The sequence below is a fragment of the Erinaceus europaeus genome, chromosome 17 (genome assembly GCF_950295315.1).
Source record: "Erinaceus europaeus chromosome 17, mEriEur2.1, whole genome shotgun sequence".
Lineage (NCBI taxonomy): Eukaryota > Metazoa > Chordata > Mammalia > Eulipotyphla > Erinaceidae > Erinaceus > Erinaceus europaeus.
The window spans coordinates 6355764-6369263 of record NC_080178.1 but is presented as its reverse complement, the minus strand read 5'-3'; the positions used below and the strand labels follow the sequence as shown (position 1 = coordinate 6369263).

Genomic DNA, 13500 nt, shown 5'->3' with positions numbered 1-13500 from the left:
CTTCACTGCTTGTGAAGCCACTCCCCATACAGTTGGGGATCTCGGGGACTCCAACCTGGATTAATCCTTACCCTGGTCCTTCCACCTGCGCTTAACCCATTGTGCTACCACCCGACTCCCAAGAAAATATTCTGTGACATATGTATTCCTGAAAAGGGTGTGGTATTAAAGAAGATGAAGTTAGTAGGATAAATAGAAAATGAGCTATCTTTTTCTTTCTTTTAGATATTTCAAACCAAGCAAATAAAAAAGAAAAAGAAATGATAAAGAAAAACTACACATTGGTGACTGAGTTTATCCTCCTGGGATTGACAGACCAAGTCGAATTGCAGCCTGTTCTTTTTGTGATCTTCCTGGGCATCTACCTCCTCACAGTCATTGGCAATGTGAGCTTGATTTTTCTCATCAGAAGCGACTCAGCACTTCACAAGCCAATGTACTTCTTCCTCAGTCATCTCTCCTTTGTCGATCTGTGCTATGCCACCAATGTCACTCCTCAGATGCTGGTTCATTTCTTATCCAAGAGAAAAATCATTTCCTTCACAGGATGCTTTATACAATTCCACTTTTTCATTGCCCTGGTTATCACAGATTACTATATGCTCACTGTGATGGCCTATGACCGCTACGTGGCCATCTGCAAACCTTTGCTCTATAGTAGTAAGATGTCCCGCAATGTCTGTCTTTCTCTGGTTGCTGCTCCTTATATCTATGGCTTTGCGAATGGTCTGGTTCAAACCATCCTGATGCTTCGCCTCACCTTCTGTGGACCAAATGAAATCAACCACTTTTACTGTGCAGACCCACCCCTCTTAGTCCTTGCCTGTTCAGACACTTATGTCAAAGAAATCGCAATGTTCGTGGTGGCTGGTTCCAATCTCACCTGTTCTCTCACCATCATCCTTATCTCCTATGTCTTCATTTTCTCCACCATTTTGCGTATGCGTTCTGCCGAGGGGAGGCGCAAGGCCTTTTCCACCTGTGGGTCCCATCTGACAGCTGTCACTGTCTTTTATGGGACACTCTTCTGTATGTATCTGAGGCCCCTTTCTGAGTCATCTGTGGAGCAGGGGAAAATTGTAGCAGTTTTTTATATATTTTTGAGTCCTATGTTAAATCCTTTGATCTATAGCCTGAGGAACAGAGATGTCAAGAGAGCAATCACTAAAGCCATTCATCAGAAATTGTTTTCTAAATAAGGTCGACTTTTGGTCACAGGCATGTACTATATTCTTATCATCTGAGCAGTTATTAAGCATTTTAAATTAATAATCATATTCAATCATTACGATTTTTGTCTCTTATAACTTATAGGTGAGGCTTGGCAGACATCCATTGACTAGAATGCAGAGGATTAACTCAGTTAATTAATAAAGCATAGCAAAGAAAGTAAAAGACAAGATTAGAAGGCCTTTTTTTTTTTCATGTCTAAATTCAAAAAGTACAGATCATTCTTTTTTTTTTTTTCCTTCAGGGTTATTGCTGGGGCTTAGTGCCTGCACTACGAATCTAATGATACTGGAGACCATTTTCTCATTTTGTTGCTCTTGTTGTTATTGTTGCCATTGCTGTTGCTGTTGCTGGATAGGACAGAGAGAAATCCAGAGAGGAGGGGAAGACAGAGAGGAGGAGAGAAAGATAAGCACTTACAGACCTGTTTCACCACTTGTGAGGCAACCCTCTTCCAGGTGGGGAGAAGGAGGTTTGGACTGGGGTCCTTCTGCTGCCAGTCCTAGTGCTTTGTGCCAAGTACGCTTAACCGGCTGTGCTACTTCCCGCCCGCCTCCCCACGTCTGTCTTTAGTTGACACATTGCTCCAAAATAATAAGTGAACTCATTACCAAACAATGCTAAGGTAATCAATATTCATCACATTTTCAAATGTTTAATCATTTCTATTTTTCAGAAATTTGTCAACCACAGTAGATTTTTTCCTGTATCTCTTAATTGAATTCTGTAGTAATTAAACTCTATATAGATATGCACTCGGTGCCTCTATGTACAGTTTCAATATTCAATATTCAATAGGTACTGACATGTCCACAGAATTACATGCAATTATATTTTAGATTAAAACCTGATGGAATTTCATATATATATATATATATATATATATATATATATATATATATATATTCTGCAATTGATTTTAATTCTCCATGGTAATTCAAGAAGTAGAAATTATATTTTCCCATTTATGACATATATAACAATACAGCAATCTATTTTGATAAATTCTGAGTGTGCATGCATTTACGAGTCTTCGTCATGTATATATTAAAAATGACAATTTCTGCATCTAAAGCTTTTAGCAACTTTAAATTGACTAACTATAATAAAATTGTTTTGGGGCCAGGCTGTGGCACACCTGATTAAGCACACACATTCCAGTGGGCAAGGACCCAGGTTCAAGCCTTTGGTCCCCACCTGTAGGGGGAAAACTTCATACCTGGTGAAGCCAGGCTGCAGGTTTCTGTTTCCTATTCTATCTCCTCCTCTCCTCTCAATTTCTCTCTGTCTATATCCAATAACAAATACATATAAATCTTTAAAAATACCATTAAGATAAAATGTTTTATCAAATTACATTCAGATCAACATAGTATTGAGTAAATATCTCATACATTTTTGTAAGCACATGTATTTTTTCAAATATTTCTGGTCTTACTGACATAAACCAAATTCTTATTTTAAGGTGTGTTCCTTTTTATTTTTAAAAATCTTTGTATTTATTTTTATAACTACAGCACTGCTCAGCTTTGGCTTATGGTGGTGCGGAAGATTGAACCTGGAACTTTAGAGCCTCAGGCATGAGAGTCTCTTTGCATAACCATTATGCTATCTACTCCCCGCCCTTAAGCTATGTTTTTGAATCATCATTACAAGTGAAGTAATGTACCTTAATCAATCCCTCTTTAACTCAAGACTTACCATTTTTCACTTTTATGTCTACATATTTTGGATAGTCTTCAACTGAGTAATTTGGTCTCTGTTTCCTACATTTGCAAAAGCTAGTCTGCACTGGTTACTAAACTTTGATTGATGCATTCAATCAGTTGTGGTTTTATTTTAATGTGGCTCAGATGCACTATTTTGTGACTGGGATTATAGATCTTTTCTGAACCATTCCTGTTAAAAAGATGTTTTTGTTCTTGCTAATATCTTAAAATTCTGCTTTTATTTATTTGTTTTTGCTCTTACTGATGTTGTCATGTTGCCAAACAGAACCTGATTATATTTTGATAGAAATAATCAACTTTCATTTTTGAGGACTCCTTTCTCATTAAATATTTGGTGAAAACATGATCATGTATCTTATTTTCATTTATGTATAAGCATATTACAGGGCTCTCTATTATCAGACCACTTTTGTCAATTCCATCAGCAAGACGGATTATTTCTTTTTCTTTTATGTATAAAATGGAAATATTAACAAGACTATAGGATAAGAGGGGAAGATTTCCACACAATGCCCACCCCTAGCACTCCATATCCAATCCCTTCCCTTGATAGCTTCCCTATTTTTTAAAGTATTTTTTAAATATTTATTTTATTTATTTATTCCTTTTTGCTGCCCTTGTTGTTTTATTGTTGTAGTTATTATTGTTGCCATTGTTGTGGGATAGGACAGAGAGAAATGGAGAGAGGAGGGGTAAGACAGAGAGGAGGAGAGAAAGATAGACACTTGCAGACCTGCTTCACCACTTGTGAAGCAACGCCCCTGCAGGTGGGGAGCTGGGGCTTGAACTGGGATCCTTATGCCGGCCCTTGTGCTTTGCACCACGTGCACTTAACCCACTGCACTATAGCCCGACTCCCAGCTTCCCTATTTTTTATCCTTCTGAGACAGATTATTTTTATAATATTTGTGTTACCATCACATTGGTAAACTTGATATAGTGAAGTATTTTTTTTAAAAAAATAATCTCTGACGGGCTGGTTGGTGTCGTACCTGGTTGTGCAGCTAGTCCTAGTGCAATATATATATATATATATATATATATATTTATATGCTAATTTTTATTGAAAATTATTTTTACAATACTGTTATAATAGGTCTGCATTCTCATATCTCAAAACAGGCACCAGTGTTTCTTCTAAAGATTATCAAGGCGTGACAATAATACTGATTCTGCTAGATTAGATTATGTGTTACACTTTACCATCTTTTGTGTAATTATTTGAGTAGACAGAGTGATTGGAGGAAGCAAGGAGTATGAGAGGAGGGAGATATACTCGATATATATATATATATATATATATATATATATAGAGAGAGAGAGAGAGAGAGACTGTCCCTGTGACCTTTATCAGAACCATCAAAAACAATAAATACAACTAAGGTTAACTTAGACCTAACTAAAATCCTTGGTGTATTTCCCCCTTTACTTGAGGCAAGAACACAGAAATCTAATACCAGTTTGGATACAACAAATGACACTTAATGCTTTTAACACCTGAGAGAATGCCTAAAGCTCAAAGATAAAGAAAGGACCACAAAGTCTAGATAAGGGTAAGAGACTGGCTCATTTAATGATAGCCTTTTTGTCCAGTACCAAGCCACTCCATCATCTGGAGCCCTATTCAGGGGATCCTTGGATTCCTACATAGCTAGGATGAGCCCAGACTTCTAATAGATGCCTCTCTCCACCATTACTGGTTACTTCTGCCAGGAACATCATCATAAGCCCTCTTGTAGGCCTCACCAGGACCTTGTGCTCACTGTAGAGCAGCAATCATAGAAGCTGCCCACTCTCTGAATTCTGCTCTGCTACTCGAGGAAGACTGTTCCTGGAATGAACACAGCCTAAAATGTTCACAGCTTTGACTATAGGCTATGATCTCAGACTGATAAGGACATGGAGATTATCCAGGCTTCTATACCAAATGTTAATACATATGGACCCTGGGTCAGATAGATGGGGTAAACAGTTAATTTATTTATATTTTCTCTTCAAGATAGGGGGCTACCCTCTGCTCTACTCTGGGTTTCTATCCCTATTCCCAACTCTGACTACGTCTTCCCAGGCAATGTTTTTAGTCTACCTGTTTGCTAGCTATAGAGTTCAAATTCTTTAAAGTAAAGTCATGGGCTTCTAGAAACTTACCTAAAATATACGTCTTAGTTTCTTTTCACTCTAAGATCCTTATTCTCATCTTCTCTATTCCAATTTTTCGGTCTATGTTTATTTTTAAATTCTATTGTTTTCTATTGCTTTTTATCTTGTTTCCTATTGGCTATCAAGTTGAAGATGCTACTATGATTCCATCCTGGCTTCCCTGGGCAGACAAACTCAACAATGTGTCCCCAAGTCTCACCTCTTCAGAGTCCTACCATACTAGAGAAAGAAAGAAATTGGCTGGGGGTAAGGATCAGCAAGTTAATGCCCATGTCAAGCATGGAATCAATTACAGAAGCCAGTCATTCCACGTTCTGCAACCCCAAAAGAAGGCTGGTCCAATTCCATCAAGACCCCAAGACATCAGTCAGAAACAGAGAATCAAATATCACCTGATTTCATTCACAGGCATGACTGAGGAGGTAAAGCAAGAGAAAAAATGCAGGGGGAACACTTGATTCTGTTTCTTTATCTGAAGGTTGAGGTCATAGTCCTATCTCACGGGGTTACTTTGAGTAATCATTAAGTGACTTCCATAAAAGTTCCTCACACATAGGAAGTGATCACCAGTGTTTGCTGCTTAGAACTAACCTTGATCAAGACATAGGTGTTCACTAGAGAAGGCACTAATGAGAAGTCCTATTATAAGAACAAAAGAAAATAAACAACCAACAAACTGAGCACATCACCAATATTTTATTGTGTAATCTCTTTATGTTCCTTTAGAATTAAAACAGTGTATTTAAAATTGCAGAAAATGTGATTAAGACAAATGGTTATCTTTATCACTAGAGACTATTCTAGTTAAACCCCAAAGGGATAATTACTGATGTAGTAGTTATCTCTGTCACTCTTCAGGTCTTCTGGGATTTGCTTAAAGAGGTGATCCTTTCTCCCTACTCTCTGGTATAATATTGCCAACATTTCACAGTTTAGTGAAAAATCAGAAAGCTTTATCAGAGGTTGAGAAAACAGACTCCCAGCAGAACTGGAAGTAAGTCTTTGTGCTTTTACTTTAATGTCTAGCCAACAGAAATTGCATGGGAATCTTAAATGAAGCTCTACAAGTTAAATTTATTTTCCATCCTTAAAATAGTAGGTCTTCTTGGGCATTCAAAATCAGTGAGACTTAAAGAATCTTGAGTTCTAGCTCTGAAAGAGGACGTGTCTTATCTCCCATCAGTTATGGGCAAGGAATAGAGAAAAAAGGCCGGTTTTCTTAAGATTGTTGAAGAAGAGGGGTACAATTCCCACTACTTGATTCACATCCCATCACCTCCATTGGAAGCTGCCTTACTCTTTATTCCTTTGAGAGTATGTATCAAAGATATTTATGGAGTACAGAAGGTGGGAGGTCTGGTTTCTGTAACTTTTTCTTTGCGGGAAATGGTCTTTGTCCCATGGATCCATACCCCCAGCATGTTCCTATCTTTCCATAGTGGGGCAGGGCTCTGTAGAGGTGAGATTCTAGGACACATCCATGAGGTCATCTGCCTAGGGAAGTCAGGTTGGTTGAAATCACGGTAGCATCTGCAACATGATGGCTGAAAAACTTTAAGATATAAAACAGAACAGTGTTTAGTAATCAGTAACCTAAAGGTAAGAGTATAGAAGATGATATTTGGAGTCACCCTGTTGGTTAGAAGAAGGTAAGAAGTCTATTTTAGGTATATTCCAAGGGGCCCATGACTTTACTAATTTTTGCCTGATCCTGATAACTAACTTGCAGGTGGGTTGAAAGTATTGTATAGAAGGTGTCAGAGTTGGGAATAGGACTAGAAAACTGGATCAGAGCAGAAAGTAGCTCTGAAATATGGGAAATGTATATCAATACCATTAACTGTAAACCTCATATTGAGTTTCTTTCTCTCTCTTTTTCTTTCTTTATAGTCTCTGGGGAATCAACATTTCAGACTGTCCTACTTAGAAATACAGACAGGAAAAAAATTAAGAAAAAAAATAGAAATACAGACAGAGACACAGAGTCAGAAGCAATGACAATGTAGTGCAGGTCAGGTTCCCACCTTTGTCACAATTGCTTTGTCAAAGCAATTGCACTATGATAGGACTATCTTACTGGCTGTATTCTCTCTTTACTTTGAAACATGATATATAAATATGTGTCTTAACCACAGAATATTGATGAAGTAGACTACTGCATAGTTTTTGGGTTTTTTTTTTTTTTTTGCCTCCAGGGTTATTGCTGGGATTTAGGGCTGGCTCTGCAAATCCACTGCTCCTGGAGGCTATTTTCCCCTATTTTTTGTTGCCCTTGTTGTTATTAATGCCGTTGTTGTTGGATAGGACAGAGAGAAATGGAGAGAGGAGGGGAAGACAGAGAAGGGGAGAGAAAGATAGACACCTGCAGACCTGCTTCAACGCTTGTGAAACAACTCCCCTGCAGGTGGGGAGCAGGGGGATCGAACCAGGATCCTTCCGCTGGTCCTTGCGCTTTGCGCCACCTGCGCTTAACCCACTGCGCTACCGCACGGCCTCTGCATAGTTTTTTTAATGACCTGAGAAAAATGAGATACATTATGAAAATGTATGAGATGGAGAATAAATTAGAAGGGGTGGGGCTGGGCCTTGTCACACCTAGTTAAGCACACACATTACAGTGCACAGGAAACCATGTTAGAGCCCACTGTCAACACTTGTAGGGAAAATATTTCACAAGGGAGGAATCATACGCAAGTGTTTCTCTATCTCTCTTCTTCTCTATAATCTATCTTCCTCCAAACTCCTCTTTCTCTCTATCTAAAAATAAGTAAATACATAAATAAAAGATTTTATTTAAAAAAGGAAATTAGAGATACATTAGAGATACAGAGGATGCACTGGAAGAATAAAGCAATAAGGGACAAATACAAGTTCATGTCTGACAGGAATGAAGTGAAATGCTTGAGAGGAGAAGATTGAAAATGATTGGTAGACCAAGAAAACAAAAGGTATTGTTAGGAGGTAGAAAGTATGGAGAATCTTTATAATGATAATGAGTATAGATTTAAGTAGAGATATAATTATAACAAAGGCACAGCATCCAACAACAACAGCAATAACTACAACAATAAAACAACAAGGGCAACACAAGAGAATAAATAAATATTAAAAAAATTAAAAAGGGGGCCAGGTGGTGGTGCACCTGGTTCTTCTTCTTCTAGCGTTTGCCCTTCTTCCGTAGCCAGTCAACAGCGTCAGGTTGAGCCTGATGTCTGCTTGTTGCTGGCTTTGAAAGTGACTGGGATCCATGTGGATTCAGTCGGCCAGGAAGGATCGTCAGTTTTCCCAATAAATGGGTACTCACGGGATGCACCACGAGGTCGATCCAATGCATCCCGTGCACCTGGTTAAGTGCACAGGTTAAGTGCACACATTACAGTGTGCAAGGACCCAAGTTCAAGTCCCTGATCCCCACCTGTAGGGGAAAACTTCAGGAGTGGTGAAGTAGGGCTGCAGGTGTCTCTCTGTCTCTCTCCAACTCTCCCTTCCCTTTCGATTTCTGGAGGTCTCTATCCAATAAATAAATATAATAAAAATAAATCTAAATATATTTTTTAAAAAAGCACAGCTACAGGTGTAATGATGAATAGGAAACCTAGAAATGCCATAGTAATTCATTCTGAAGATAAAGGACAACTGGACTTAAGCAGAAGTAAAAAAAAAACATTGTTGGTCTATTCATATTGCAAGCATCATATTTAGAGAAAAATGTTTTACTCTGCAGCTAGAATACTCTTTTTGTCTTTATGTTTTTTTATTGTCTTAAGTGCTGTTGCAAAATCTCAGAAAATGACCTTCCAAAATGGCAGCATACTGACAGAATTCATCCTCCTGGGACTCACAGATCTCCCAGAACTCCAGCCTCTCCTCTTTGTGCTGTTTCTGGTTGTGTATATGGTCACCCTCCTGGGCAACTTGGGCATGATTGTCTTAATTACACTGGACTCTCACCTTCATACACCCATGTACTTCTTCCTCACAGTTTTAGCCTTTGTAGATGTTTGTTACACCACCAATGCAACCCCACAGATGTTGGTAAATTTCTTATCAGAGAAGAAATCCATCACCTTTGCTGGATGCTTCACCCAGTGTTACCTTTTCATTGCCCTTCTCCTCACTGAGTTTTACATGCTAGCAGTAATGGCCTATGACCGCTACATGGCCATATGCAACCCTCTGCACTACAGTGTGAAGATGTCCAAGTCTGTTTGCATCTGCCTGGCCACATCTCCTTTTGTCTATGGCTTCTCAGATGGACTGTTTCAGGCCATATTGACCTTTCGCTTGAACTTCTGTAGCTCCAATGTCATCAATCACTTCTACTGTGCTGACCCACCCCTCATCAAGCTATCTTGCTCTGATACTTATGTCAAAGAACATGCCATGCTCATTTCAGCTGGTTTCAACCTCTCCAACTCCCTCACCATCATCCTGGTGTCCTATGCCTTTATTATTGCTGCCATCCTCCGGATCAAGTCATCCCAAGGAAGGCGCAAAGCATTCTCCACCTGTGGCTCCCACATGATGGCTGTTACCCTGTTTTATGGGTCCCTCTTCTGCATGTATGTAAGACCCCCGACCGATAAGACTGTGGAAGAATCCAAGATAATATCTGTTTTCTATACCTTTGTCAGTCCACTACTTAATCCATTGATCTACAGTCTGAGGAACAAAGATGTAAAGCAGGCTTTGAGGAATGTCCTCAAGCAAAATATGGCTACTAAATTTTCATTGCCTTCAATCTTCAATAAACCTTAGTTTTAATCTAACCTTTGATTTGATGTCTTAGCATTTTCTTGATGAATTTTTATATATCATGGTATCATGTCTCCAAAATCTCAGTTGAATATATCTGTAAAAGAAAAAAAAACAGAAAGACAAAAAGAAAGAAAGAAAGTGAGAGAGAAAGAAAGATATTGACTATAATTTTAGCAGAAGTCCTTCATCTTCATTCAGTCTGTGGTCCATGGAACTGTGGCATCATTGACTGGCTTGGTTGCTGACTTTTCACATTACACTCTGTGTTTAGCTTTCAGAGATCCATAGGTGTTTTTAACGCATACTTTATATTTAGTAGTATTACTCTGTCATGCTCTGGATCTCAGTATTTAATAAGATATACATGTTCTCAGCTCCCTTTCTAAATTGATTCTATGTCTATTTCAGCTGGGTGTCATTAAAGCCAGTATTTCTATACTTTACTTTGACTTCAGAGAAAATAGAAGCTATGGATCACCTACTGTTTTCCTTTTCTTGGTTTTGTTCTTGTGAGATGATAAGTTATGGGAGTTACCTTTTTTTATTCGATAACTCATGTCGATGATCTTGTGTGTAACTTCTTAGCACAAATACTTCACTTTCCTACAACTGACTTACAAGTTCATATTTTTCCTAGCCAATATTATCACTTTGCTTTGATGTCTCCACACCTACTTTATGATTCCTAGCATCCATTTTCTCTATTTTCTTTCTTTCATTCTCTCTCTCTATCTGTTACTCATTCTTTTGTCTCTTTATCCATTTTTAAATATGTTTAAATTGAGGGGTCAATGGTTTACAGAAAGTCTTTAACACATATGGATAGCCTGTATATGGTAAGTTACAATCCCTATGACAACCTTTATCAGAATAATCAAAACCAGTAAATGCAGTTAAATCTAAAGTTAAGTTGGATCCCACTAAAATCCTATGGGTATTTCCTTCCTAACATGAGGTCAGGATCCACAAACCTAATACTTGTATGAATACAACAAATTACACTCAACACATTAACAACTGCAAAACAGTCTATGTTCATCAGATAAAGAAAGGACAACAAAATCCAATACCAGGACATCTCATCATCTGGAGCCCTGATCAGAGAATCCTTGGCTTTCTAGACCTTTAATAGACCACTGGTCACTTCCATCAGGAATATCATTACAAGCCCTCTGTGGGCTTCATCAGAACCCTGCCCTCTCTGTAGAGCAGCAGTGGTAAGGTCTTCTCCACTCCCTGAAGGGAGACTGGGTCATCCTTCTCTGCCACTGGAAAAGGAGTGATCCTGGAATGTTCCCAGTTGTGACCATGGGCTGGTAGCTCAGATTGCCAGAGACAAGGAATTCACACAGGCTCTTTATACTAAATGTGACTAGATATGGGCCATAGGTCAGATCATGGGAGTATTTATATTTTTTCCCTTCAAGGTTTGGACTTCTGTCTGCCCTAATCCAACTTTCTAGCCCTGTTTTCAACTCTAATTACATCTTCCCAGACAATGAACTAGACTTCCTAGCTTCTCTTCACCCTAAGATTCCAATACTCATTTGCTCTATTTATGCCTTTTCATTTATGTTTATTAAACATTTTGTCCTACATTATATCATTCAGTCATCAAGTTGTAGAAACAAATATGATTTCTTCTTGAATTCTCAGGGCAGATGATCTCAGCAATGTGTCTCAGAACCTCCCCTATCCAGAGCCCCACCCCACTATGGAATGTTAGAAGCAGGGATATGAGTCAAGCTCCCAACACTCATATCCAGCAGATAAGCAACTTCAGGAACCAGACATTCCACCTTTTAAACCCTCAAAGAATGCTGGTCCATACACCCAGAGAGGGAAACAATGTTAAGGGAAGATTACCAGAGGGCTCTGAACTCCAATTCCATCAAGATTCCAAAACCTAGAAGGGAAGAGGATAAAAGAAAAGATTAACAGAAATAGCATTAAGTGTTGGTGTGACTTAGAAAAAAAGAAAAGACAAGACCATAGAGGGAAAAAAGGAAATAAATATAAATGTAGGTAATTATAGAAATAATAGTCAACCTGGGGTCGGGCGGTGGCGCAGTGGGTTAAGCGCATGTGGCGCAAAGTGCAGGGACCGGCGTAAGGATCCCGGTTCGAGCCCCCGGCTCCCCACCTGCAGGGGAGTCGCTTCACAGGCGTTGAAGCAGGTCTGCAGGTGTCTATCTTTCTCTCCCCTTTTCTGTCTTCCCCTCCTCTCTCCATTTCTCTCTGTCCTATCCAACAACGAATTGCGTCAACAAGGGCAATAGTAATAACCACAATGAAGCTACAACAAGGGCAACAAAAGGGGGAAAAAAAATGGCCTCCAGGAGCGGTGGATTCATGGTGCAGGCACCGAGCCCAGCAATAACCCTGGAGGAGGAAAAAAAAAATAAATAAAAAAATAAAATAAAAAAGAAATAATAGTCAACCCATATCTGAGAGCTTAGGAGGACTACAGCAGTTTCACTGGATGGAATGGGACACAGTACTCTGGTGTTGTGGAATTATACCCCTATGTCTTTCTCTCTTTTAATTTCTATATTGGGGAATTAATGTTTTACATTCGACAGTAAATACAATAGTTTGTACATTCATAACATTTCCTAGTTTTCCATATAACAACACAACCCCTACTAGGTCCTCTGTCATCCTTTTTGGATCTGTATCCCTCACCCCCACCCCAGAGTATTTTACTTTGGTGCGACATGCCAATTTCAGTTCAGGTTCTACTTGTGTTTTCTCTTGTGATCTTGTTTTTCAACTTCTTCCTGAGAGTGAGATCATCCCATATTCACCCCTCTGTTTCTGACTTATTTCACTTAACATGAATTTTTCATGGTCCATCCAAGATTGGCTGAAAATGGTGAAGTCACCATTTTTTATAGCTGAGTATTATTCATATATATATATATATATATATATATATATATATATATATATATATATATATATACCACAACTTGCTCAGCCACTCATCTGTTGCTGGACACCTGGGTTGCTTCCAGGTTTTGGCTATTACAAATTATGCTGCTAAGAACATATGTGTACATAGATCTTTTTGGATGGGTGTGTTGGGTTCATTAGGATATATGATGAGGAGAGGAATTTCAGGATCATAGGGTAGGTCCATTTCTAGCCTTCTGAGAGTTCTCCACAGAGGTTGTACCAATTGACATTCCAGCCAGCAGCAGTATAGGAGGTTTCCTTTGACCCAACAACCTCTCCAGCATTTGCTGCTGCTACCTTTTCTGATATATGACATACTCACAGGAGTGAAGTAGTATGTCATTATTGTATTTATTTGCAATTCTCTAACAATCAAAGACTTGGAACATTTTTTCATGTGTTTCTAGGGCTTTTGGATCTCTTCTGTGGTGAATATTCTGTACATTTTATCTCCCCATTTTCTAATGGGATCATTTATTTTCTTGTGGTTGAGTTTGGCAAGCTCTTTATATACTTTGGTTATTATTAGCCTCTTGTCTGATGTAAGGAATGTAAAGATCTTCTCCCATTCTGTGAAGGGTCTATTTGTTTGGGTATTGGTTACTTTTGCTGTGCACAAACTTTTTAATTTGGTGTAGTCCAGAGGTTTATGCTTGCCTTAGTC

At 38.7% G+C, this 13500-nt stretch overlaps 2 protein-coding genes across 2 annotated transcripts; both read left to right on the top strand.

The window, feature by feature from the left end:
* Nucleotides 1-260: 260 nt before the first annotated feature.
* Nucleotides 261-1199, top strand: LOC103110379 (olfactory receptor 5M5-like). Its single transcript, XM_007519552.1, has one exon. It carries the CDS (start codon nt 261-263, stop codon nt 1197-1199), a length of 939 nt encoding a protein of 312 aa, XP_007519614.1.
* A 7698-nt stretch (nt 1200-8897) lies between these two features.
* Nucleotides 8898-9878, top strand: LOC103110378 (olfactory receptor 5M11-like). Its single transcript, XM_007519551.2, has one exon. The coding sequence runs from the start codon at nt 8910-8912 to the stop codon at nt 9876-9878; it is 969 nt and encodes a 322-aa protein (XP_007519613.2). The 5' UTR covers nt 8898-8909.
* Nucleotides 9879-13500: the final 3622 nt, after the last annotated feature.